The following is a 22,736-nucleotide window of genomic DNA, read 5'->3' on the forward strand; positions in this document are numbered from 1 at the left end:
GTAATTGTAAAGTATACATTGTAAAATAAAGTTATGGCCCACTTAATAAATGAAATAAACTCAACTCAACATGTAAACATAAAATCATTTAACGAGTTGTCTCACAATCATAGTCTTTATATCGTCCAACCATTGCTCCTTATATTCTAAGTCTAATATAGCGCTGAAGGAGCGCGCGCGTTGCGCCTCGCACATTTTGCCTGTCAGTATGTACGCGACGGATTCAACGCAAAGGAAACCCATGCCTTCACTCAACGACCACACGTAGATCTTATCCGCAGTCTCCGGCGTTAGTTGGAATTGTAATATGGCACTACTCAGCAAGCCTTTCAGTTTGTCAAAAAGGAATCTGTCGGCTAGCAACAATACTTCTAAGTTAGTTTCCAGTTTGTCCGCTAGAGGGAACACTTGTACGTCGCATTTTGGGTTGTTCAAGCCGATATGTAGTAGAGTGAATAAGTACTCGAGCGCTGGTTTTGTTACGTTTTGCAGTCTGACGCATTTTTCTGCCGATTCCTTGAAGCATCCCATAAGCATGGCACTGAATACTTCAGAGTTCTGACATAGGAATATCTTGTTTGCGTTAACTTGTGATTTGTCGTCTAACTCGAACGTCACTATGTCGGATCCTGCCAAGTTGTCTAATATTGGATCGTAGCTGACGCAGATCTGGTCGTTGAACCTGTTCTCCAAAGACTTGGGGTCTTTGATGTGTACGTTGGTGGCAAGCTTCGATAAGGCGGTGACGCACACTTTCATGTCTTCTTTGGACTCCGATATTATGTTGAACAGGATGTTTAAGGCGTTGCAATCTATAAAATATTTCTTCAACGGTTTTTCAGTTCTGAAAAATATATCAAGGTGACCGTCATATAAAAATTAAGTAGGTAGGTAATTAAGAATGTCATAAGTTATTTGCTTTGTGTAAATAATTCGACCACGACTATACAAACATAAAAGTCGTATTTTTAAATCAGGATTGACTACAGAACTTGGCATCCATTTAGTTCTCAAGTCTTTTGTCGAAGGCGTCGTTGTCATATTTTTTCGGCTTCCATGTTCACATTTATGTGGATGGATAATTAGCGAGTCGAAGTTTTAAAATGATCATTAAACTATAAATGGCGCCAGTGAAGCCGTTTTCACGAGAGCTACAATACCCTTACCTTACTATGTATGGCAATGTGATGGAAAGTGTTTGTTGCATGGCGGGGGAGCCCTTTAGGAGCTGGTAACTAATTTCGCCGATACCGTAACTGGACTCGGCCAGGATTGTTAATTGGGCCAACAGTTTGGAACTCAATCTCAAGATCTGAAAAAAAAAAGCATAAGTTATGAAGTACTTATACACCAAACCGTCTATGGTTAAAGTAATTGCTAAATTGGGTGTGGGAAGTTTCATAGTTCACTGCTGCGTATCGTTGACCAGTTCTCTAAATATAGTTGGTGCAACTGGCCCAAATAGTCATGAGTCGAACCCATAGCGCCACGAACACATAAAAGTGTTATAGCGTACGTTGTCAAAGTAACCTTTACACTTTGAAATAAGGTTTATATTGCCTCGCATGCGACTCTAAACTGAAAATCATAATTAGATTCCAAATTTTTTTTTTTGCTAGCCTGGTTAAGTGTCCCACTGCTGGGCAAAGGCCTCCCCTCGCTCCCTCCACTCAACCCTGTCTTTTGTAGTTTCCCGCCAATCCAGACAAAATACGTCCAAGTCGTCCCGCCATCTCCTTTTCGGTCTGCCTGCACTCCGGCTAGCACCATCTATGGTGTTCCGTGGGTCCCACTCCGTAACCATTTTGGCCCACCTTTCAGGGTGCATGCGGCAGACATGTCCAGCCCAGTCCCACTTAAGCTTAGCGGTCTTGACACCTACATCTACAACTCTAGTTCTGAAGCGCAGTTCCGTGTTTCTGATTCTATCAGTCCTGCGAACACCCAGTATACTGCGCTCCATCGCTCGCTGGCAAACCTTGAGTTTGGACTTCAAAGCCTCAGTCAATGACCATGTCTGAGCACCATAGGTTAGGATAGGCAGGATACACATGTCGATGAGTTTGCGCTTGAGACACAGGGGAAGGTCACCCTTCAATAGCGCCTTCATGGACCAGAAGCTCTTCCAGGCGTTATCGATACGTCTATTGACTTCTATGGTTTGCCTGTTTTCGAAGGAAGCTATCTGGCCCAAGTAAATGTACTCATCAACATACTGTATATCCTGCCCATCTACCGTGACCCTATGTTTTGCTCTGTTGGTCATCAACTTGGTCTTCGCTCTGTTCATTGTGAGTCCAACTTCAAGGCTCGCAGTGCTGAGGTCTTGTAGCATGAGTTGCAGTTGAGATGCAGTGTGGGAGAAAAAGGACAATGTCGTCGGCAAAACGCAGGTTAGTTAACCGTTTATTACCGACGACAATGCCCAACCCCTCCCACGAGACCGCCAGCTTTTTGAATATCTCCTCTAGGCAACTGGTGAACAGTTTAGGAGACAGCGGATCGCCCTGTTTAACGCCTTTCTCTATTTTGAATATAGGACCAGGTGCATGTAATTTAATGTTGGCTGTACTGTTATTATAGATTGTTCCAACGAGTTCAACATACGTCGGATCTATACCTTGACTTTGCATGGCGGAAAATATAGCGGAGTGTTTAACGCTGTCAAATGCTTTGCTATAGTCTACAAAAGCAAGGTATAGAGGCACGTTGAACTCGTTGGACTTTTCTATCAATTGATTTAAAGTATGAAGGTGATCTGTTGTGGAGAAACTAGGGCGAAAATTTGTTTGTAAAATAGTAAATTATTTTTTATAAATAAACATGCTAAGATAATTTATTTATTGGTAAATTTACTCCTACGATTTAAAAAGTACTTTTATTTACTTATTTTTACATAAATACAAGACGCGCTAGTAAAAAGTGGCAACATTGTCTTACTTTTTTTGGAATCTAATTATGATTTTCAGTTTAATCACGGCGTGCGAGTTATGTTTTTATATGTATGACGTGATTGAAGTGTGGCGTTCAAATTTCAATACCGTAAGTTCCGTTTTGAGATATGAAAAAGCATATTATAACGAAAATAGTGGTCATACCTGCTTGCACTGCTGGCATTTAGTAGGCGGATGCTTGGAGACGACCGACATTTTGTGTAGTCTAAGAGCTAGTCGGTGCTTGAGTATACTCATGAGGCACAGGGCATTGCTGGAAAGAAAAGATAAAATTGTCATTTTTATTTTATGAATAACCTTATGTTAAGACCATAAGGGTCTAATCTTAATTTAATTCTTGTGTTTGAATCATTAGTTGCGACTGTTTATTGTTAAACATTGTCATAAGTGCTTGCTTATTGCGTAACTTCTAATTACTTTAAGTTATTTATAAGTTTGTAAGTGAAATTTCTGTAATTTCTTAGACAATAAAGTTATTTAAACCGAATTATGTTTCATAAATAAAAGACGGCGAATGGTAATTTAATCTCTAAATATCAAATAATAGTCCATACAGAAGTTCCAAGAAACGAATTGATACTAAAGTAAAGACGTTGAGCACGAAGAATTTCGTACAATGACCCGCCTGTTCCTATCTCTATCGCACGTGTATATTAGTTATATTGCTGTCCCGCTCGCATAGTGGCATAGGCACAGATAGGAACAGGCCGGTCGGTCGGTGGTGTTTAGTGTCCTTACTTTACGAGACGCACAGGTTATATTAAAACCCAAATAAAAAACGGAATAACTTTTAATCCTATTTTTAAAATCGTAAGATGTACAGTACTAATATTAACTCTATTTTCATAACTGTAAGGTATATAATTGAGCGTACCTTAAAACTCTGGCAAGTATCCTAGCCGCCCTGCCCAAAGGCCGCTTACACTTCTCAACATAGTCCAACAACGCATTGAGGCACTCTCGTCCAGTGAGTAGTTCCAACGTGTGATTAGACACCGGCTCCTCTCGCATGGCCCCGAGGCTGTTGCACGCGCCGTGGGACACTCGGAACAGAAGTACGAGAACGCAGGCTATGCGGGAGGTCTTCGAGTTCTCTAGCTTGCCGGAGCTCTCTGAAAATTAATTTGTGGTTAAAATAGATATTACAGTAAGTACAAACATATGGTGATACTTTCCCGCACTAGTGCAGGAATAAGCACTTTTTGTGTCTATGTCGAAAGTTTAAAGGGCCATATGTACTAGTGATCCAAAGGACTCGAGCCTTTTAGCTCTTTTTTTAGAGCTCGCCTCATTTCTTGACGCCTAAAAGGCTAAAAGCCTATTTAGCCCATTAGCCCCCGAGCCTAGTTCTATTTAAGAGCCTAGACTCTTGAAGCTAATAACCTTTTTAAAAGACTACATATTTAAAGGCTAAAAAGTCTTTATCTAAATATTAAGACTCAACCTTTTTTTAGCCTCAAAGCCTTTTAGCCTCAAAGCCTACACAAAAAGTAAACTCGACGCGTTCTGCGCGTGGTATATGAATCAAAAAGCCTCAAGTTTGTTTACTACGACATTGATTAAAAATCGAAGTTCGTCAATTGCGGCCGTTTTTCTCTGCCACTAAATAAAATAAATTAAATAAATTAAATAAATAATCAAAATCCAAAAAACATGCTTCGAATGACCCCCCCAATTTGAACAATAGTACTACCATACCATACTATTCCATGTTACCATACCAAAAATACCGTACCATACCATACCGTACCTATTCATAAAAGTTAAAGAGTTTATATAAGGCTAAGGTCTTTTTAAAGTTTTAACCTTAAAAAAGGCTTGAGCTCTTAAAAAGGCTATATATTTAAAAAAAGACTATAGCCTTTTTTAAGACTTTAGCTTTATTAAAACCTTTAGCCCTTTGAAACCTTTTTGATTAAGCCAGCTCTAAAAAGAACTCGGGAGCCTTAAATTTCGGGCTAAAAGGGCTCGAGTCCTTTGGAACACTAATATGTACTGTAAAACGTTGCACGATACACGTGCGAATAGGTAATTCGCAACTCGTGTCGATTTAACTCCATTCGGTCATGTTTTAATTTATCGCCACACGTTGCGAATTTCCTACTTTCCGCACTTGTATCGTAAATAACTAATTCATATTTGACGACCGGTCTGGTCTAGTGGGTAGTGACCCTGCCTATGAAGCCGATGGTCCCGGGTTCGAATTCCGGTAAGGGCATTTATTTGTGCGGTGAACACAGATATTTGTTCCTGAGTCATGGCTGTTTTCTATGTATATAAGTAAGTATGTATTTATCTAAATACGTATGTATATTGTCGCCTAGTACCCATAGTTCAAGCTTTGCTTAGTTTGGGGCTAGGTCGATCTGTGTAAGATTGTCCCCAAATATTTATTTATATTAGTATTGCGTTTAAATTAGCAGGTTATACTGAGAGTTCCACATGTTATATCTCTGTCTGACATGAGGCTCCCCCGCTCACCGGCAGTGGGCGTGTCGTCGAGGCTCTCGTCGTCGTCCATGATGAGCTCGTCCAGCCCGTGCGCCACCTGCGCCGCGTCCAGCTCCGCGCGCGCCGCCGCGCCCTCCGCCTCGCCCTCCGCCTCGCATAGCACCGGGGAGTACCGCCCCGATATCTCGGAGTCTGAACTCTCTGTAAACAACAAAGGCCTAAATATTAGGTACTTTAAAAATGTTAAATACTCGTATAACAAAAATATTGAGACTAAAGGCCTGCGTGCGGTTTGGGCAGGCCTTAAGGATGCAATTACAGTGGGTCGGCATGTTTTTTGAAATTGTTTGATTCGAAGAACGACTCCGAATCTAAAATCGCTGAGAAACGTTTAGAAAGAATAAACTGAAAAGGCAAAACGAAAGGGTCACAACTTACAAGCAAGGAACTCATTGTATTTGTCCTTAAGCTGCATTGAACTCACATCCGGCGGTTACATAAAAGTTTTCATGGTTATAATATAATTTACCTTCATTAATGCTCAGAGGCGATGTGGGACTTTCACTACCCGAGCTCCATTGAAAGTCCTTCCAACACGACGAGCCCATACTGCTGCCCTCGCCCGTGCTCACGCCCGACTCGGGGCTCCAGTCCAGCCGCGCGCGCTTGCTGGCGGGGAACTGGGAGCCGGCCGGGAACCCGGGCTGGCCTAGCCCGGCCTCATAGTAAGGTGAGAGCGGGCTTTGGGGTCGGTCGGGGCTCATCGCGCTTCGGGAGCTGGAAGGCCATTCGGGGCTTTTCGGCTCCCAATATACTCCGGCTGACCAGTCCTTGCTGGCCATTTTGATTAATTGTGATTTCTGAAATAAATAAACAGTGAGTTCTCAGAGAATGTCGGCATGAAAATTAAAAAGTTTTACAATATTTTCGACATCACAACAGGCATGATAATACACTATACCAGCGGTCGGCAACCTTTTAGCAGCCAAGGGCCACATACTAGTTAACGAAGTTGACGCGGGCCGCACTTTGTTAATATTTATGACTTTATCAGACATTGTTGTTTGTCAATATTTCTTACAGAACAGCCAGGGAGGCTCGCGGGCCGCCTGTTGCCGACCGCTGCACTATACAATCTGCCACAAATTCGCCTAGCTTTTTAATACATTTCAATCATATCTATCAAGATCAATACTATCAAATGGTGTCCAAAAGTTATGCGTCCAGCATACGCTCGTTAGCACTGTCTACTTACCTTTTTTAAAGTCATAGGGCTCATAGACCGCGCCCTCTTCAAGTACTTCCGGCGCGGCGTCTCCTCGTCACTCTGACTGTCGTCCGAGGCATCACTATCCACCGCATCAACAAACCCAACTATCATATTATCCCTCTCAATCACCACCTTTAGCTCATCTTCATTCTTCGAGCAAAAAGGACCTCGGCGTCTTACGAATAACGACTTTCCATCGTCAGTATTTAACTTCGGTTCGGTTTTTGGCGCCTCGGTCTCATCTGTTTTAAATGCGGTTACGATTTCGTTAGACTCGGCATTTTCTAAGTTGTTGTGTTCGAAGTCCATGGTTGCGACGAAGGTGGTTAGTTCGTCGGTCAGTAGGCTGATGAGCCCTTTGCTGACTAGGATTTGGAATGCTGAAAGGTAATATCATGCATCACAATAATGAAACATAAGACATGACGAAAATAAAAAAAAAGCGGCCAAGTGCGAGTCGGACTCGCTCATGAAGGGTTCCGTAGCAGCAAGTAACATAATAAAATTGCGGTTTACGATTTATGACGTATTAAAAAAAACTGCTTACTAGATCTCGTTCAAACCAATTTTCGGTGGAAGTTGCATGGTACCGTAAAATGGGGTGAGTAGGGTCAAAACTGAAATTCAAACCTCGATAACTTTTTATTTTTACATATGAAAACTGAATGGTGTATATAATAAGTGTTCCGGACGTTTATATTTTAGTTTTTATTTTATTTGGGGTAGTTACATTTCATAACTTTGACGATAAAGAGGAAAACCCACCTCACCCCGTAGTGCCTCGTATTTGGGGTGAGAGGGGTTTTCATACAAAGGTGATTTTGGAAGATTGTTGGATCGATTTTTTTTATTATGCGTATTACTATAGCTCCATTTTAAATTGGAATAAATTATTTTTGGAGCAGTAGCCTTAAAATCCCTTCTCACCCCCCTCTCAAACCTTCTCTCCCCATTCTTAGGAAGTGTCTCTCGCGCAAACTATTCAGTTTAGAAAAAAATGATATTAGAAACCTCAATATCATTTTTGAAGACCTATCCATAGATAACCCACACGTATGGGTTTGATGAAAAAAAAATATTGAGTTTCAGTTGGGGAAGTATGGGGAACCCCCAAAATTTATTGTTTTTTTTTTCTATTTTTGTGTGAAAATCTTAATGCGGTTCACAGAATACATCTACTTACCAAGTTTCAACAGTATAGTTCTATAGTTCTTATAGTTTCGGAAAAAAGTGGCTGTGACATACGGACGGACAGACAGACAGACAGACATGACGAATCCATAAGGGTTCCGTTTTTTGCCATTTGGCTACGGAACCCTAAAAATGTTTAAGATACCTAGATAGATGTTCATGACATTGTTATCAAAATAACAAGACATAGTGATATTGTGATCAAGCCATCAAGGGTGTAAACTCAGGAACAAGACAATCATTTTTTAATTAATTAAGTACAAAATGGGGGCGCATTGCGGGTCGATTCTAAAAGTTCTAGGAAGGCATATTATGCAGCTAATGCAGCTTCTAATATGCTTATTGCACAAATTAATTTGTCACTTACAAGTATCATCGAACACATATTGCAGCAACGCCCGCATAGCGTCCGGGCTGACACGTGCCGCGGCAAGTAGAAGTGGCAGTCCGCCGCAGTGTCGCAGCCGCGAGCGGTTCACCGACTCACCACTCAGCTGCGCGAGGGCGCGCGCCGCCGATTCTGTCTTTTGCCAGTATGAATCCTCTGGGGAAATTATAAGTATTAATTATGTACGAAATTAAATATGTTTATTTGCTCAACTCAATTACAGATGTAGTGTATAATTGTTTTCCTTCGTATTTTCTAGGAAACGTTCGTATTTGTCATGCTACTTCAGTCAACCTCAGTACTTATTGTACCGAGACTGACTGAAATAGCAAGCCACGTTCGTACGTTTCCGTCAAAATACGAAAATAATTATGCACTACATCCGTAATTTTGAGATCTAGAGAGCCAACTACTAATGAAATAACAAGTATAACAACTATTAGCCGGGTCCACACAGAGCGTGCATTCGCGCGAGGCAATTTCCTCACACAAAACGGTCAGTATAGACTTGTCTAGCGCGCACCGCCTCGGCCGAGGCAAGTCTACACTGGCCGTCTACAGGAAATTGCCTCGCGCGTATGATCGCTCTGTGTGGACCCTTGAAATTAGAATGGAAAATAGATCGTCGGCACGGGCGTGACTACAGCTCGCGCCTACGAGATATCAGTACGCCACTGTACCAACTGAGCTACGAGAATTGTTATTCCGTATTTGAGTTAACTCTCCTGTGGCAGTAAATATTACAGGAGACTATTTTCCTCATTCATAGCTGATGATGATGATGGATTACACAAGTAAAAAACCCGCCAAGTGCGAGTCGGACTCGCGCACGAAGGGTTCCGTACCATTACGCAAAAAACGACAAAAAAATCACGTTTATTGTATGAGAGTTGCTCTTAAATATGTATTATATTCTGTTTTTAGTATTTGTTGTTATAGCGGCAACAGAAATACATCATCTGTGAAAATTTCAACTGCCTAGCTATCACGGTTCTCGAGTTACAGCCTGGTGACAGACAGACAGACGGACAGACAGACAGACAGACAGCGGAGTCTTAGTAATAGATTCCCTTTTACCCTTTGGGTATGGAACCCTAAAAAGTAAGATTATTGTAATTTTACCTGAATTCTTAAGTAAAATCCTAACAAGGCACTCAACAAGTCCAGCGGTGCCAAGAAGTGGCCGGCATGAAGAGAGGTAGCACAAGTTCATAAGACATTTCAATGCCACTGATTCATATGTTTTAGTCAATGCCACCAAGCACTGGTATCCTCTGCCATCGCCTTGTATCTAAAATGTTAATATTTTTATGTTTATGTGTACTAAATTAGCATGAGTAATACTTTTGCAAAAAACTTCAAGTAGCAATTTAAAAATAGGTCTAATAAAAATAATATAAAGGTTATGCAAGAAGTCCAGAGTTTCAGTATGGAAATTTGACAGCATTAGTTGTAGAAACTTGTCTTCTTTATCAAACGAAAATGAATGTTTTTTATTTTATTCTTCAAAAGGATCTAGTAACAACATTTGTAGCACATTTTAAGCAAAATAAATTTATTAAATTTTCACTCTATAATCTCAAAACATTATGTTGTACTACATTTCCTATTAGGGTTTTCTAAACAACAACTATGTTTATTGCAGATTGTCTCATTTGGATTGCACACCCTGTAAATAAAAAATCAAATTTACCTGTTCTGCACATAATGCAGAGGCATGGGTTGTGAAGTAACCCAAGCATTTTAAAATGCCACATATTAGTTCCTCTTGGCTCTTCCTCAGGCCTTCACCCTCCTTACTTGAATTGCAAGTAGATTTGATTACACCAGCAGACTCACACTCAGTTGTCAGGAGAATAGCTATGCAGCGGACTGCATTTAAACTAAGCATTTCCTCTCTTTTGTCTGGGACCATCCATAATTGTCTAGAAATGAGGAGAAAGTTGTAAGAAGTCAACTTCAAATTAAACTATGATATAACAAATTCTCAGGCAAAAACCATGCAACTTCAATTGTTTTCTATCTGCAGTAACTCTTCTCTAGTTTTGATTAGCTATCACACTCTGTTTTGTTGATTAGTAGGGTAATTTGCCTGTACCCTAAACTAAAAATGAATTCTATTCACCTATAAACAGAATTCATTTTAGTATAAGGTTTCAATAACTGGCCAGCCTTCAATAACTAGCCACTTTATACTAAATGAATTCTGTATAGGTGAATAGAATTCTTAGTTTAGGGTGGCCAGATACTAACAGGTGACCAGTTACTGGCAAATTACCCTATCTAGATTTCTAATTTCATTTTTATGCCAGCGGTGCCGCATTGACAATCAACAAAGTGGCACCTTTTGCTTGAGGCCAACCTTATAGTTAAGATATAGTATATTTGTGTTGGTAAAAATAGCATTGAATATTTTAACATTGTAAGAAGAATGTGTTGTACAATATTTTTCATTCAAAAATTATAATAAAAGGTTTTTACCTTACAGCTCTAACAGCCATAGTTAATGTAGGATATGAAGTATTTTTATCCCGGCTTTCTATCAATGTGATGAGTGCAGTGACCACCCCATGGTTGTGCAAGTTCTCTGCATTGCTGGTCTTCTGGGCCATGTTCCCGATGACACGACAGGCCCTGCCTACAATACTGTCCCGGCAGACTGTCTTCAAAATAGAGACAAGAGGACCATAGTAGTTCAACTTTCCAACCTAATTTAAAATATTACAAGAAATTAATTACGAATAAAATCAAGACTTCTTATATAATTCATATTTACAAAATCATATAAAAATTGACTATTCAAATGTCCTTCACAGTTTGTAATTACCACAGTGAAACAATATGACCCAAATACTTAAAGTAATACTCACAGCTAAACTACTTTCATCTTCTAGACAACAATTCCCCAATATACTTAACGTTAAATCTAGAATTCTTTCATTGGGCTTGCGTAAATGTGGCAGTAAACATTCCAACCCTCCACAATCTCGAAAAAGTTGAATTCCACTATCATTTGTTATTACTTTGCTTCGTATTTTCAATAGGGTATCCTGGACACGGCTTGATGATGTTGATTTCAATCCTTCTATAGTAGTTTTAACATAATTTTTGTCCATTTTAAAAACAAATATATGAAATTTATTTAATTCAGCCCATATTCAGCCCCATTTTGACAATTATTTCTATGTTGATAGTTATTTCCACGGTATGAAACACTATAGTAAGTTCTATTCTAAAATAAATAAATTATACTAAGACAGTTTTTATAACTTAAAAATTAGTACTCCCAATTTATACAAAAAATAATTAAAGCATATTTACTAAATTGTGTACTGTTCCTATTGCTTATTTTAATTAGAAAAGATAAATGTATTCATTATTTTCAAACAATTTCCTAATTAGTGCTACGTAAATTGAACCATTTGCCTAAATTAGAACGTAGGAATAGATCAATGACAGTTGGTCTATAGTTTATGGTGGAAAAATCGATAAAGCTATTCAAGTAATCAGTAAAAGCGTTCAATATTTAATCAATTCATGAAATGATTAATGTTTTGACATCGAGAGGCACAAAGACAAGATAGAGCAAAATTAGTAATGAAGACTATGTGACAGAAACATAATTGTGATAATTTTTTATACTGAGTAAAAATACAATTTTTGGTGATTAATTTGTAACATAAAATTGACATGAAATCGTTTTGTGAGAGATGAGTGTCTTCGGGGATTTTCAACGTGTGTGGGTGCAACGATTTCCAGAGAGTGCTTTACCAGCCGCTTGGGAGGAAGATGTCAGGGCCAATTTAGCTAAACACAAACAGAAAGTGGCTATACTCAGGGAGGAGTTAGAGAAGGAAGAGTTCTACGTGGAGTATCTGGAGACCCTGTTGTCTGATGTGGAGAAACATAAGACAGCGTCGCTGGGGAAAGGGGTGCCGCCCTCGGGACTTGACGTGAGCGAGGCTGATGATAACGCGGCTGATATCAAGCAGGTAATCTTCTATCCTGATCGCTGCCTAGTGATTCTTTACATGATTATAAACCCTTGTTTTTATTGTTGCGGTGGTTTACTTTAAAAGTCTCTCTGTGTTCTATCTGTATGCATTTACAATAACACACTTATTATCCTTATCTAAGATGATTGTGTCATATCAATTCCATAACAAGGTGTATTGTAGTCATTTCACATCAAGTGATAGTTAAGTTCTTGTGCAAGATATTTCTTCATTAATAATTCATGAATCATAAAAAAAAGTAATAATATTATGAGTTAGCATTTAATTGCTATGATTAAAGGTGAATAATTTAATTTTAATTGAATAATCATATAAAAGTTTAAAGAAAATCTCATCACTAACTTGCCATGACACATAACTGTCTCAGATGGCCAGAGATGGTTTTTATTTAATGCTTATATGAGTCTACACCTCCCCTACAGTAAGCTAATAAATATTGATCATTAACAACTGCTCATTGATTCATGAAGCATGCAATTACAGTTATCTTAGTTACTTCACACTTGGACTATTAAGTAGGTTCAGTTTGAGATAACTGAACCTACTTAATAGTAAACTATTGTTTTTCAAGGAATTGTTCTATTAAAACTGTATAAATTCAGATAAAACATGAAACATAGCAGATGGTATACATAATTAAATATCAATGACACAAAAAAATTTCAAAGCACTTTAATATTTGCCCTTACAAGAATTTAAACCTTGAATCAGAGCCCCACGAAGCAGCTTTGACTATAATATTCATTCATTGTAAACATGAATGGATGAATTAAACATCAAATTGTATGTATATTCTATTGTCCTATTTAAATATGTTAATGAATGTAGTGCAAATTATACACATACTATTATATCTTTCAAACAAGTTGATTGACTCATAATCAAATCAGAATCTCAATCTTGTTCTGTGAGTCATAAAGATATGCTCTTGAAATAATAAACAACTGATATTAACTGCATAAGTATTCACCATGTTACTACAAGCGGAACTTAAGTAGATGAGTCACTATATCATCTTGTTTTTGCTACTGATTTAATTCTCTTGCATATCTTGCATGGATAAAAAAGTTTTTATTAAATGTATATACAACCATATTCCTATAGTGGCAAATTCAAATTTGAATGTACATTTTTATTGTATGGTGGGTGTTAGAAGAACATAAATTCCAAATAGTAATGGTAATAGGTGGTTGGATATTGTAGCTCATACTATTTATATAAAACATGACATTCTAAATATGTATGTAATGTAAAACCTACTTTGAGTATATAATTGGTTCCATAAATATGATTTATATTTATATGATTTTATGGAACTAATGTGAAATAGATTTTTAAATATTCACATTTTATAATCATGCAATGATCAATACACTTCAATATATAACTCATTTTATTCAATGGAAGATGGTTACATATTTATGACCAATGCCAAGCTAATAAAACTGTAACCATGAAAAGGTACTCAGTTAACTTGTTTAAATAATGGCTTGGTTAATGCTTGTTACCATTTAATCAGTCAAATGACCACTAATGGATGACACCTCACCCAAATTAATAACATGAGTGCCCATATTTTCGCCAATGCCCATTCCTTCAATTACACTACACTAATCAGTTTTAATTGGAGGACTTTTCATTTTTCCTGCTTTCCTCTTACGGGTAGATCTCAAATATTTAACAGTTTGGACTAATTTGTACTATACTATTTTTGTATATACAGTCAGCAGCAGAAGTTGCTAAGCGGGCGAGGAATTCACAATTACCTTGACACGCTCTTATACCCTTAACAATAAAGTCGCGTCAAGATTATTTTGAACACCTCGCCCGCTTAGCAACTTCTGCTGCTGACTGTTCTATTTTTGTATATTATTATAGTGTGAATTGGTTCTCTTGCGTATGATTACGTTTCAGTTATCTAAACCTTATAAACTTATAAACCAAGCTATCCTGTATTTTATCTTTACAAGAGAAATCAATACAAGAGCAAAAAATCAGTGTACACAAATAAAATCCTATGGTGGGTAATAACTTAATACTGATATAATTTTAATCTATGATTACGTATGATTTAGGTTTCCAACACAGACTCATTATCCAAGAAGAGCATAACAAGTCTAACAAGTAGTAAAAGCGATGAGTCTGCCCCTGAGACGGCTGAAGCCGAACCAGTTCAGTTGAGGAGTAAGCCTAATAAGCCGCTGCATGCGGAGAGGAGCTCCGTCAACCAGTGCATCAATGAGCTCTCTTCTAACTTGGTGGCCGAGGCGGCTCGGAGAAGATGCAACAGTGAAGTAGTGCAGCGAACTGAAAATAATCAGGATACAAATGGTAGGTATTTAATACTTAACGTGCATTGGCGTAACTTTGAAAGCGGGGTAATTTGAAAATGGCGAATATCTACTAAAGTACCAGTAGGTAAGCTAGATGCCTTGGTAAACGTTGCATCGGCGTATGTAGTTAAAGTATGAAGATGAAGTGCTGCTGGTTATATGCCATATCTTTAGATATATGCCATTTTCAAAATTATCGTGCGTTCGAAGTTAACCCAATATTACATTTAAAATGCTGTTTTATTCACAATTTTTGTTCTGTCTTGCAAACAACCGAACAAACGAACTTTATGTTAATGATAAAACTAAACTTAAATGTACATGCTGAGCACCGTCTTTCATTACACACGCAGTCTTGCACAGTAGCAATTTTTGTAAATTGAGGGTGACAGGAAAATTCTGAAACAAACCAAATCATCGTGCGTTCGAAGTTAACCCAATGTTACATTTAAAATGCTGATTTATTCACCATTTTTGTTCTGTCTTGCAAACGACCGAACAAACGAACTTTATGTTTAAACCAAATCATCGTGCGTTCGAAGTTAACCCAATGTTACATTTAAAATGCTGATTTATTCACCATTTTTGTTCTGTCTTGCAAACGACCGAACAAACGAACTTTATGTTTAATGATAAAACTAACTTAAATGCACATGCTGAGCACCGTCTTTCATTACACACGGACAGTCTCGCACAGTAGCAATTTTTGTAAATTGAGGGTGACAGGAAAATTCTGAAACAAACCTTTTTTTTTAGAGAATCCTTCTAACTATAATAGTAATACAATGCGTATTATAACAGTTTACAGAACAGCATAACAATTAATATCCAACTTAGACTTAATTATAAAATAAATTACGTCATGAGTAATAACCAGCACCACTCGTCATTCCTTACTAAATTTAAATCTGAAATTCATCAGAAATAAATGAGTCACTCATCACAACACCCGAATAGGTCTTTAGTTGGCGACTTTAACAAAGTATATTACTGACACGAATATATACAGTGACGGGCTTTCGACCAAAAGCTGTTACTGAAAACGAATCAAAGTACAGAATCTCGTTTCGTTTTGATTACCAGGGTTGCCAACTACAATTTTTTTTACCCCTAGAGCTCAACTTAAAAACCCCTAGAACTGTACTATTATTTTGGAAAATCCACTAAATAAAAAATAAAAGAAATTACATACATATATTTTCCAGAATTTTGTACATTATTATGATTTTCAACCGGTTCGACATTTTTATGATCATACATATGAACGTTAAATAGTTTTTTCATTTCTCATGCTCTGAAAGAGGATCATTATTGTTCTAAAAGGTGTGCAGAAAATGATACGTTTCTGCACTAGAGCATTTTAGGTTACAATCCAAGTAAGATTTTATAATTTTTTTTTACGATAAGCAATTGAAATTTGGGTATAAAATTTGGGATTTGTTATACAATTTCCATTCTGATATTTGACTCCCCATTCCATAAATAACGATACTTTTGCCTAAATCATTAATTGAAAGTAGGTACCCTCAAAAATACTATAAAAATGTATACTTAGTCATGTTTTAAAAAAACCACATGCATTTTATTTTCCTCGTATTCGAAATGAAAAGTAGAGTGTTTAACTCGGGTGAAAGGCATCATATCAGCCTCGGCCAAACTACCTCGGCAGAAATGAGTGCTTTCATCCCTTGGTTAACAATCTACTATTAACTATAACATTTTATTTGTTGGAGTAAATGTCACGCAAGATTACACGAATTAGACGACACTTTTGGAGGAGCCCAAAACGTAGATCAAATAGTGAATAGAATCAGGCGTTACTTTGCGGAAATCCATACTAATTAAAACCAAAATATTACTTTGCTAATCCGCGAAAAGATAACGTGCTAGTCAATCAGTGCTAACCCGTTATACTTACTTGCGTATTTTTACATGCAATTAATATTCCCACCCTCCCACCGCAAAAATAAATAACGGAATTCCGTTGCCGGGCGTCAGACCGTCAACAACTCCTGAGGATGCCTCGTAGAGAGGCGAAACACGTGTCGAGGTTTATTCTTTTGGTGGTGGTTTGTTATATTTATTTGCGTATTTATTTTTGCGGTGGGAGGGTGGGAATATTAATTGCATGTAAAAATACGCAAGTAAGTATAACGGGTTAGCACTGATTGACTAGCACGTTATCTTTTCGCGGATTAGCAAAGTAATATTTTGGTTTTAATTACGTAGATCAAACTTGTAGCCGTAATAAACTACCGCACGTATAGAAGTACCCTGCCTCTCCCTGCTCCGCCGTACTTGCTTGCTTTTAATTATTGCTTATACATATGCTTATACAATAAAGATAATGATTATGATACATACGGAGTTTCCATTCGTCTTCCATATGAAATGACATGTGCAAACGAGGGACTCCATCTGGTAGCATAACAACTTTTGTCATATTTTTAATTGTCATAACACTTTATGTATAAAATTGTAAGTCATAAAAATCTTTAGTCAGAATTATTCCTGAGCATAACTGGGTTTTTGTCATAAATTAGTTATGTCATCATTTTTGTAGTCATTAATTTAATTCGCATAAAATTTTAAGTCATCTGCTTGATATCCATAATTGTTTTTCGTTCGAAGTATTGCAGTGCATAGTATTAATATAGTCATAAAAAATTAAGTCATATATTTAGTGGTCATAAAAGAAACTAATCATAATAGGTACGTTAGGTTGCTTTAGATGCCCGAAGGGCAAACTACGCAGAAATAAGTGCTTGGACGGAGATTAGGGAAAAGGTTTTTTTCGAGGAGTTGTTGAGAGGCTAAAATTAGTTTCTTAAATTATTTATGTAAACCATTATGGTTGAAAATTATTATGCTACAAAACGTTATACGTATAAACCTTATAAATATCGATAAATATGCTTTTAGCTGGTATGACATTTGATTCATTATAATCAAAACCTACATGTACAAAGAATTTATGACAACTGCTGAGTATGTCATCAAATATTATGGCTAAAAATGTATGACACAATATAATATGACTTTTCATTTGTATGCGCAATGATGATTATGACACAAGTTGTTATGCGCATCAAAGATATGACCTAAACTTGTATGCAACCCAATATGGACCCTGCAAACGAGACAGCTCTACGAATGTGTATAGCGACGTCCCACGTCCCGTTCACACAGGTCATTTCGTAAGGAAACCGGGTAAAAATTCCGTATGTATGTGGCCGGCCTAACACCTCCCGACCGGACAAGGGGGCCCGACCAAAAGTATGGTCTAAACCGCCTTTAAAGCGACGAAAGATCATACAACCACGTTACAAATCACTGTGTAGCGTAAATCCGAACGTTCAGCCGTGTATTTCCTTCTCAGTCGAACTTGCGAGTTCAAGCAACAGAGAGTGGTATACATTTCATTCCTTCATTCCCAGTATAGCATGTAGCTTCTCACATCGTGAACACTTTTTCCATATCACACAAACATGGTATAGAAAAATCCCTAAAAAAACCACTAAAAATATTTAGCCCCTAAAAAAACCACTAGCTGGTTTATTTCCCCCTAGATTTAGTGGTAAAACCACTAAGTTGGCATCCCTGTTGATTACGGGAGTAACGACATCTTAAGGTGATATGTGTAAGTGAGGCACACTTCTTGTGTTTGATGGTCTCTTTAGAACTATATTTTTTAGTCTCATACGATCAATTGATCGCATGTCTTGCTCGGTGATATGGTTCAATTTTGATTGGCAAAAAAGTAGCTGTAAATCTGCGTTATGTATGCATCCATGGTTACACTGGTTAATATTCTAATTATTCAATTGTATAACGTTTATCTGTTAGCTTTAGAAGAAACGAGTCCGAGTCCAGCTAAAAACCGTCCAGCGTCACAAGCGGGTGATTTTGTAACAGTCATCGAAGTCAATGGTCTGAAGGCAGCCGAGAATGCGTCCAAGAAAGTCCAGGAATCGCCGCCGTCTTCTGAGAGCAGCCCCGTGGACCCCACGGCCGCTGCTAAGAAAAAAGTACCACCCAAGTAAGATGTTCTAATTTAAACTATTATGAGTCTTAGGTAATGATAATAACCTATGGTTCTGCTCAGGAATACCTGAGTAAATAAACTCTCTCTAGGGGGCTATTCATAAATTACGTCATTTCAAATTAGGAGGGGGGGGGTCTGGACATCGGATGATGGTAGCATGACGAAGGAGGAAACGGAGTCATTCGAAGCATGATTTTTGGATGATGTTAGGGGGGGGGGTCAAAAATCGTCAAAAATCGATGACGTAATTTATGGACAGCCCCTAGGCGACATAATTCGGACAATCTAGTTAAGTATATATTATATCTATTCTAAATAGGAATGACTTCTTAAGTTCTTACCTTCTTATTCATAAACGTCTACTAAAGTTTTACAAGCCGATAATAATCGTTTGTCCCTTTGTCGGAAAGGGACAAACGATTATTATCGGCTTGTCAACTTTAGTAGACGTTTATGAATAAGGGGGTTAAGCTATAAGTACTGGTAGGGAATGCCTACTGGCATTAAACTCGCCTTTTGTACAATTTCACCTGTGCAAATAAATATATAAATTTATAAGTCGCACGCTAACGGTACAATACAAACGTTCATTTATTGATAGTGATACTTTGTAAAGTATTTGTACACCTACAATTAAGAACAATGAAAACGGGTCCCATTGTATAAAAATCCATTTTCTTCAAAAGTTCGTGACTATAAAATTCTTTTTATTTTAACGAAGCTAACTATTTCCGGATGACTAAGGGTCGATTGCACCAAACCGTCTGTCACCGTTAAAGCGTTCGCAAAATTTTATTGTATGGGAAGTTTCATACTACACAGTTGATTGACGTTAATCAGTCCGTTAAATGTGGTTCGTGCAACTGGCCCTAAATCAGCAAAGATCAACCCGCTATGTAAGTAACAACGATTAGTTGACTTTAAATTTTAAATGTAACAGATATAGTAACGCATCTTAATAATGTTTTTGTGGATAAATAGTACGTCGTATGTTTCTTACATCACAGAAATGACGTCACACACTTCTGAGAATGCGTGCCGTACATGTGCCGTGCGTAAGTCATGCGTACCCAATATTCCTACTAAGGATGACACTTAAGACGAAACAGGAGCTGAGTTTTAAATATTTTAGGTAAATATACCCGTCTCACTAACGGAAGCGGCACCTAAAAGTAGTGCGATAAGGACAAGGCGAAAAATCCTGCGTAAAAATCTCAAAAATCGAGGTTTCGTACTCCTCTGTTTCCTCCTCCAAAACTTAACCAATCGTAACCAAATTTGGAAATCTAAATGATTATGAAATTATCTGTCGGACCGTTTTGCTTTTTTGGCTAATTGATATCAGTTTTGAATGCCACGCCTCTCATTGCGGCATAGTCAATTAGGCCATTTTGGCCATTTTTGAAGGGCTCTAGCGCCTTAAAAAACAAAAATATCAAAAAAAGCAAAACGGTCAGACACAGATATTGACAATATTAATCTGTGTTGAAAAAATCATTGCTCTAGCTTCAAAAACCACGGAGGAAAACGAGGAGTACGTTTGTATGGAGAAATGACCACTCCCGTTGGCTCTTAATTTTAATGATGATTGCAAATCACATTTATTGAAAAGATGTCTAAAAACAGTAAGTAAAATGTTTTCGCTGGTATTCCATTAATTGCTTCCCTTAAACGCAACTTAAACATCATTTTCTACTTACAAATAAACATCATTTATTGACGAAAGTTATTGTATTTTGAAACCTCCACAGGGATAAACACAAAAACAACTTTATAATATAGCACCTGACTTTATTCTCACTTCGAATAATACAATTTATTCTAACTTCAACTTCACTTCAAGTGTTTACAGTTTCAATCGATGGCGACGACTAACTGCTCCGGGTAGGAGGGCCGCGTTTTATACCTGATTCTTGCAATGTTGCAGTACCCGCAAAATTTAAAAAAATGATATAAATCAGAAATTATTACTTAAGATGTGGGTAGTCTGCCGTGGTTGTTACAATTTGAAATGATGTTTATGAAAAGGGTCTTTACGAAAGTGCGTTGTTTTATTTTTAACATGGAACCATCAGGACCGAAAGGTAGTTCATATTAAGTAATATTTTTTGCAAAGTACTTGTATAAATACGTAACGCTCAATAGCGTATTTCTGGCTACCTAATAAACTTCGTCATAAGGGCCCGCGAGGCTAACATTTCACGGGCCCGAATATTTAAGGAACGACCTTTTTATATCACTTTGGGGCATTTTTAACTGGATTTATAAATAGTTTCGGCCAAACGAGGATAAGAGTAGGTAATGTAACATGTTTCGAATGGAATGGAATTTATTTTTTATTTTTGAGTAAGTTATAGAGGTTTTACACGGGTACAATGGGTACATATGGCAATATTATTATCATTATTTATTTATTCATATAGCAATTCAAAGATTGTGTTCGAATATTAACATTTTAGTACAATAAAACCAATAAAATAACTAGAATTAAATAGCAATAAAAATACATGTCAAATAATAACTTTTCATAGATACATTACAATTAAAAATAGGTGCATTCATATAAATCATTTCATTGCCATCTTTCCCCGCCTTTTGTACGCGGTTGGGCGGGGACAAATGGGAATACACTCCTAATATATACATTTACACCTAAATAACATATATAATCATACATATTTCTTTTTCTAAAGACCTCCACCGAAAACGTTTGGCAAACGTGGCGCCTCGCTGCCCGAGTCGGACCTCCCTGGAGACAGTCCACCATCGTCGCTGGGGCGGAGACTCCGTGGTGCGGAGTCTCGGGAGTCCATCGGCAGCAGAGCATCCACGCCCTCCATCAGTGAACGAGTAAGTATACGACATAAGACAACAAACGATAACTGACTTAAAAATTATTCATATTCTACTGATTAAAACATACTTTAAAAAATTGTTGTGGTTGTGCGTAACAAATAACCTGTCTTTCTATATACATATATGTGCGATTATAACTCTACTCTAAAGTTATTATCGCACAAAAAATTGTTTTGTTATTACATTTACCTATTTTTGTATGAGTGGTTATTGCGACTATTTATTTTATTGTACGTCAGTGTGTTCTGACCAATATTTCTCTTTTAGGTGAAAAGCTACGAATCCATAAACTCCTTATCATCGGAGCGCAAACGCTCCGGCGGGGCGGCGACGCCGCTCTCCATCGACGAGGAGGCGTCCACGCCCGACACGCCCGGCGAGACGGGCGGGGAGCCCGCCTCGCTGGAGAGCATCCCCGCCGGGCCCGAGGACGAGCCCTACTATGACCAAGTGCCGCAGGACATTAACGATGGCGAATACGTTTATATACAAGCAGGTGCGTTGTTGTTACTGCATATAGTCAATTGTTTATTGTGTATGTCTGTGAGGGCGGAGACGCTCTGGCGGAGACGAGGAAGGCGCCCACGCCCGGTGAGACGGGCGGGGAGCTTGTCACGCTGGAGAGCATCCCCGATTCCCCGCAGAGCTCGAAAACGAGCCATACTACGACCTCTAGTCATTAACGATGGAAAATACGTTTATATTCAAGCATGTGGGTTGCTGTCACAGTCACTTGTTTTATTCAGTCAGTCTGTTTGGGGACTGTAATTTTTATTGATACTATAAGCGCGGTTGTGTCACCTATCAATGTCACGACAAATCTTCCTACTTCTTATGTCTAGTGTCTACTCTTGTTGACTTAATTGCAATGAGGTTTTGTTTGTAACAGGCGGTACGGGATCTAGTGCGGACGACGCATCAAGCGGCGCCAGCACGTTGGCGCTGTCCACGCCGGCCGCGTCGCAGGCGCCCACCGCGCCGCGCGCGCCCGACTCGCCGCCCGTCGCCACCGCGCCCAACTACGTCAACATACACTACTTCATACAGTAAGTGTCCCCGACGGTTCACCGACATGTCCACCCCAGCCAGTGTGGAGACACCCCTGACTTCGGGCAAACCCGGCTCCGTTCGGCTCAGCATTGCTCCGAGTCATTATTAGGGTTGGCAGTGGCACCACTTGACGTCCTTTTGCGTGCACGACCACAGATAAGATAATCACTTGAATTTTGATA

At 38.3% G+C, this 22,736-nt stretch overlaps 2 protein-coding genes and 1 long non-coding RNA gene across 3 annotated transcripts in view; 2 read left to right on the top strand and 1 right to left on the bottom strand.

Moving 5' to 3' along the window:
- Window positions 1-65: 65 nt before the first annotated feature.
- LOC134796148 (armadillo repeat-containing protein 5) lies at window positions 66-11,460 on the bottom strand. The gene is made up of 12 exons (XM_063768120.1): window positions 11,125-11,460; window positions 10,736-10,962; window positions 9,948-10,179; window positions 9,377-9,545; window positions 8,234-8,410; window positions 6,661-7,055; window positions 5,935-6,265; window positions 5,436-5,606; window positions 3,829-4,066; window positions 3,099-3,207; window positions 1,167-1,312; window positions 66-844 (listed from the first exon to the last, which is right to left on the bottom strand). Exons 1-12 carry the CDS (start codon window positions 11,368-11,370, stop codon window positions 85-87), a joined length of 3,201 nt encoding a protein of 1,066 aa, XP_063624190.1. The 5' UTR covers window positions 11,371-11,460; the 3' UTR covers window positions 66-84.
- LOC134796152 (uncharacterized) overlaps window positions 4,956-22,736 on the top strand; it is a 118,307-nt gene continuing 100,526 nt past the window's right edge. Inside the window, exon 1 of the long non-coding RNA XR_010144899.1 lies at window positions 4,956-5,226. This is a non-coding gene — a long non-coding RNA (uncharacterized LOC134796152). The remainder of the gene's footprint in view (window positions 5,227-22,736) is intronic.
- LOC134796140 (active breakpoint cluster region-related protein) overlaps window positions 11,696-22,736 on the top strand; it is a 58,711-nt gene continuing 47,670 nt past the window's right edge. Inside the window, exons 1-6 of the mRNA XM_063768113.1 lie at window positions 11,696-12,246; window positions 14,346-14,601; window positions 18,450-18,642; window positions 21,342-21,498; window positions 21,772-22,000; window positions 22,394-22,550. Coding sequence (XP_063624183.1) covers window positions 11,965-12,246; window positions 14,346-14,601; window positions 18,450-18,642; window positions 21,342-21,498; window positions 21,772-22,000; window positions 22,394-22,550 — 1,274 coding nt within the window. The 5' untranslated portion in view covers window positions 11,696-11,964. The remainder of the gene's footprint in view (window positions 12,247-14,345; window positions 14,602-18,449; window positions 18,643-21,341; window positions 21,499-21,771; window positions 22,001-22,393; window positions 22,551-22,736) is intronic.

This window comes from Cydia splendana, chromosome 13 (assembly GCF_910591565.1).
Source record: "Cydia splendana chromosome 13, ilCydSple1.2, whole genome shotgun sequence".
Classification (NCBI taxonomy): domain Eukaryota; kingdom Metazoa; phylum Arthropoda; class Insecta; order Lepidoptera; family Tortricidae; genus Cydia; species Cydia splendana.

Bases quoted from the DNA above. Each gene is read 5' to 3' on its own strand.
- LOC134796148 (XM_063768120.1), bottom strand. From the start codon at position 11,370: ATGGACAAAAATTATGTTAAAACTACTATAGAAGGATTGAAATCAACA. The intron at 10,963-11,124 runs GTGAGTATTACT...ATTTTAAATTAG, and splicing joins AAGATGAAAGTAGTTTAGCT to GTTGGAAAGTTGAACTACTA. The intron at 845-1,166 runs GTAAGGGTATTG...TATATTTTTCAG, and splicing joins ACATTGCCATACATAGTAAG to AACTGAAAAACCGTTGAAGA.